Here is a 3,861-nt window from a genome sequence, read left to right on the forward strand (position 1 = left end):
GGCTGATGTGGGGAAGGTGCACCTAGGAGGAGGGTTAAGCATGGGTTAAGGGGGGGGAGGATGGTTCGGATGATCCCTACAGTAAGGGGAACAAGCAATAGGGGCTCTTTGCCCACCCTCAACCTCAACATACCATTGTCCCACACCTTGGAGCACTCTCATTGGTATGCCTCAAATCCCTCCCTAATCCCTTGAAATTAGGAAACGCTAATTAGAGGCCCTTTTGACACCCCATTTCTCCCCGGCAGCATCCCTCCTTGATAGGAGATATGGTAAAATTGTATTAGGCCAATGGATGGATGGTATCATCCTATCGAATGGGTTTTATGGTTGAAACATTACTGTAAAAGGGGAACACCATCATAGCTAAATATCAAGTCAAAGATGTTTCCTGATATTTTCCACATACTTCAATTGCACTATGCACAAATTATTTTGAAGATGAAATTTTAGAAAAATTGAGATCATTGTTTAAGAGAAGGTACAAAACCTCACTAGTGAAAGAAGTGGGAGACAATTAAGATGTTGAGATGGGTGATAGAAAACCCAAGGAATGTGAGAGGAGTGTTGACTCTATCTTGAGTATGAGAATGATATTCTACATCAAATGATCTAGGGAGGATAAACTTTTAAAAAGGTGCATAAAGATGAAGGGACCAAGTGTTGCAAAGAGCCATTAAGGCTCCACTTGTCACAAAGGAAGATTAGAGTGAGCTAGATTGAGAAAATCGAAGGGAAATGGAAGGCTATAGAGATAGAAAGACAAACCTTCCACGACTAGTCTAGAGGAGTCTTATATGAACTTCCATGAAGACTAATTGGAATAAAGCAATCACTTATTTAGCTCTCATTAATGTGCATGAACATAGTTGATGAATTTGTTTCAATATTTAAATGGCATATTTTTAAACCAAGGTGTGCGCACGTGCGTAAGTGTGTGTGTGTGTGTGTGTGTATGTGTACAATTTATCTATTGATGTGCCTTAGGAATAGAATTACTCTCTGGAATTGAATACTCCATGAAAGGAGATAAAATACAACTATGCTTATATGATGGAAAAGTTTGATATTGAGCGCAATGGTTTTTTTAGGGCTAACCTTAAGAAATCAAGCACTCATTTGGGTTTGGGCAAAAAGTTGGGCAATCATGGCATGCAAATTTTTCTTCTTGGTAAAGATCTATCTTGATTGCCAAAATCAATCAAACTTTTGACAACCTATATCTTTTGATTCATAAATCCAAATCTGGTGAATCAAATGGCAAGACATGCTTTAGGTGTTTATCAATGTTTTGAGCCATATAGTAAAGTTACATGCATAAAAGTAAACATTTGATGAATTTATGGCTAATTTTCTCCACCAAGTTTAGAGCACAGTCGCCAATTTCTCAAGGATGGTGGGATAGTGCGCCTAGGTGCTCCTTTCTTAAGGGTGGTATAAAAAATGAAAGACATTGATCCAGCAAGGTAAAGAAGTAAAGTAGCCTCTATAAAGACCAATCTAGTTTGAGAAGAATGTTAACATCATAGAGTGGCGGCTATAAAGACCAATCTAGTTTGAGCATCATATTAACTTCTTAGCTTGAGGTCAATGAGGACTATGACAGACTCGCATTTCGTGTCCTATTTCGTGTATGAATTTTGACAAAGCTATGTAAGAAGAACCCCCTACCTTCACGGCCTGCCTTGCTTCATCCTTCATCCGCTTAGAGTTCTCTCTTATCCTCGTGCCTTCCTTGCCATCTCCCTCCATCAACATCCTCGCCATCCTGTCCACCTCTTCTTTGCCCACTACTCCCTCTTCGTTTTTGCCCTCAAACTCCATACCCACTTGCCATTGCTTCACTGCCAGATCCCGATTTATAGGTTGCTCTGCGAAAATCGGCATGCACAACATTGGCACTCCCATGAACATGCTCTCCAGCGTCGAATTCCACCCGCAATGCGTCATGAACCCTCCCGTGGCAGGATGCTCCAGCACCCGTAGTTGCGGCGCCCAAGAGATGATCAGGCCTCGCTCCGTTGTCCGCTCTAGAAAACCTTCCGGAAGCTGCCCGTGGGCTTGTGTATCGGGGCGTAAAACCCACAGGAATTTGAGGTTGCTGGCCTCGATGCCCAACGCTATCTGTTGGATTTGGGCTGGAGGGACAAAACCGATGCTGCCGAAAGAAATGAAGAGAACAGAAGCCGCGGTCTGCAAATCAAGCCATTGAAGGCACTCTACGTCTTCTCTGAACAGGCTTCCCCGGCCGTCAATTTCAGTGGGGTTGGATCCGCGAAGGTCCGCAGGCAAACAAGGCCCAATGAACCTCATTTTTGGAGCCACGGCTCGTGCTTGTGCTATTTGTAAAGATCCTTCGAGTGCTTGGAAAGAGTTGACCAGAATGTGCGAGGCTTCGTCCATGCGAAAGAACAAGCTGGGAAATTTGTCATTTTCTGGAGCAAAGAAGACAGACAAGATCTTGTTCTGTTGTAGCTGGACATTGCCGAGATCGAACTCGTCACGTTCAAGGGCTGTGAAGGGATTCATTGAGACACGCAAAGAAGAGGGTCAGAACCTGCTGCAACAACTATGTGCAACTGTCATACAATCATTCACATTCTCACCTTCACGAGTCACCCGTCTCGAATTGGCGGTGCAGAGATAGCTGAGCTGCAAAGCTATTGCACTCGATGTCCAGAACACCACCCTGGGAAGCGCTACTTTATTCGCCAGATCCTGCAGCCAAGGGAAGAACATATCCGAAATAATGCAGGAGATTGCGTTGTCGCTGGTCCTAGAGGTTTCTATCATTTCTTCTAGCAACCCCTGTTGCTGCTGGATTCCTTCCATAACCGCAAAGAAGGACTCAGGGGAAGTATGCTGAAGCTTGAAGGAAGGAGGAAGGCCGTCAGGGATGGTAACGAATCGGATGCCGAGGGTGTGATGAGATGGAGTGAGGGAGTGGGGGGAGGCATTGAGGATGGAGTGGTAGGATTGATGGGTGAGGACGAAGGTGATGGAACAACCAAAGGAGGCGAGGGAAGAGGCGAGGGAGAGCATGGGATTGATGTGGCCTTGGACAGGCATAGGAACGAACAAAGCATGGAGGCGGCGGGGAGAAGCAGCCATAGCTAGACCTTGGAGTGACCTTGGAGTTGGAAGTACGTAACTTGATAGATCAGAATACCTTCATAGTTCACTACTTCAATTACATAGAAGTTGCTATTGAGTCTTCTTTCCCAACACGCTTCCTCCTGTCCGAACCTTCCTGGTTCCTGTCTTTGTACATAATCTATTGCTACTTCAGTAATAAAGCATGTGGTCTCTGTCACGACTCACACCTCTTCTTCGATTTCCCAAAAAAATTGCTCATCCAGCCATTGGCAATCAATTGAAATTAATTTACTCGCAATATAACTAAACAGTCTAGAATTTTAACCACTTTGATTTCTACTCACTACCTAGTTTCGTTTTGAGAGACGGCTTTGCTCTCTGGGGCACTTCTTCGCCAATTTGAAATTTTAAGCACTGAGATGCTAACCTTTTTTGGAACTCTCTCACATTGAAAAAAGGAAAGGGTGACTCGAGGTGGGGGTTGTTGGGGGTTGCACACTATCTTCACACATCCTATGGAAGTGGGGTTTACACGCTATTAGGGTCTTATGTGATGCAGGGAAAACAGACATTGAAACAAGGTGAATGATATTTAATCATTCATAAGGCTTGCCTAAGATTAAAACAAGGTGAATGATAATAAATCATTCATACACACTACTCAGATCCAAATAGCGAAAGAGGGCGGAGATAATGAATTGAAAGCGATGAGAGAGAGAGAGAGAGACAGAGAGAGTCACTTAGACCTACCTATGGCAGGCCAAA

At 44.1% G+C, this 3,861-nt stretch overlaps 1 protein-coding gene across 1 annotated transcript; it reads right to left on the reverse strand.

Annotated features, from left to right (window-relative positions):
- Positions 1 to 1,305: 1,305 nt before the first annotated feature.
- On the reverse strand, positions 1,306 to 3,150 carry LOC147883446 (UDP-glycosyltransferase 85A7-like). Its single transcript, XM_087399877.1, has 2 exons — positions 2,607 to 3,150; positions 1,306 to 2,513 (listed from the first exon to the last, which is right to left on the reverse strand). The coding sequence occupies exons 1-2, from the start codon at positions 3,109 to 3,111 to the stop codon at positions 1,588 to 1,590; spliced, it is 1,431 nt and encodes a 476-aa protein (XP_087256003.1). The 5' UTR covers positions 3,112 to 3,150; the 3' UTR covers positions 1,306 to 1,587.
- Positions 3,151 to 3,861: the final 711 nt, after the last annotated feature.

The sequence above is a fragment of the Dipteris shenzhenensis genome, chromosome 28 (assembly GCF_047967505.1).
Source record: "Dipteris shenzhenensis isolate YYH24624 ecotype China chromosome 28, Dip_SZ_1.0, whole genome shotgun sequence".
Classification (NCBI taxonomy): domain Eukaryota; kingdom Viridiplantae; phylum Streptophyta; class Polypodiopsida; order Gleicheniales; family Dipteridaceae; genus Dipteris; species Dipteris shenzhenensis.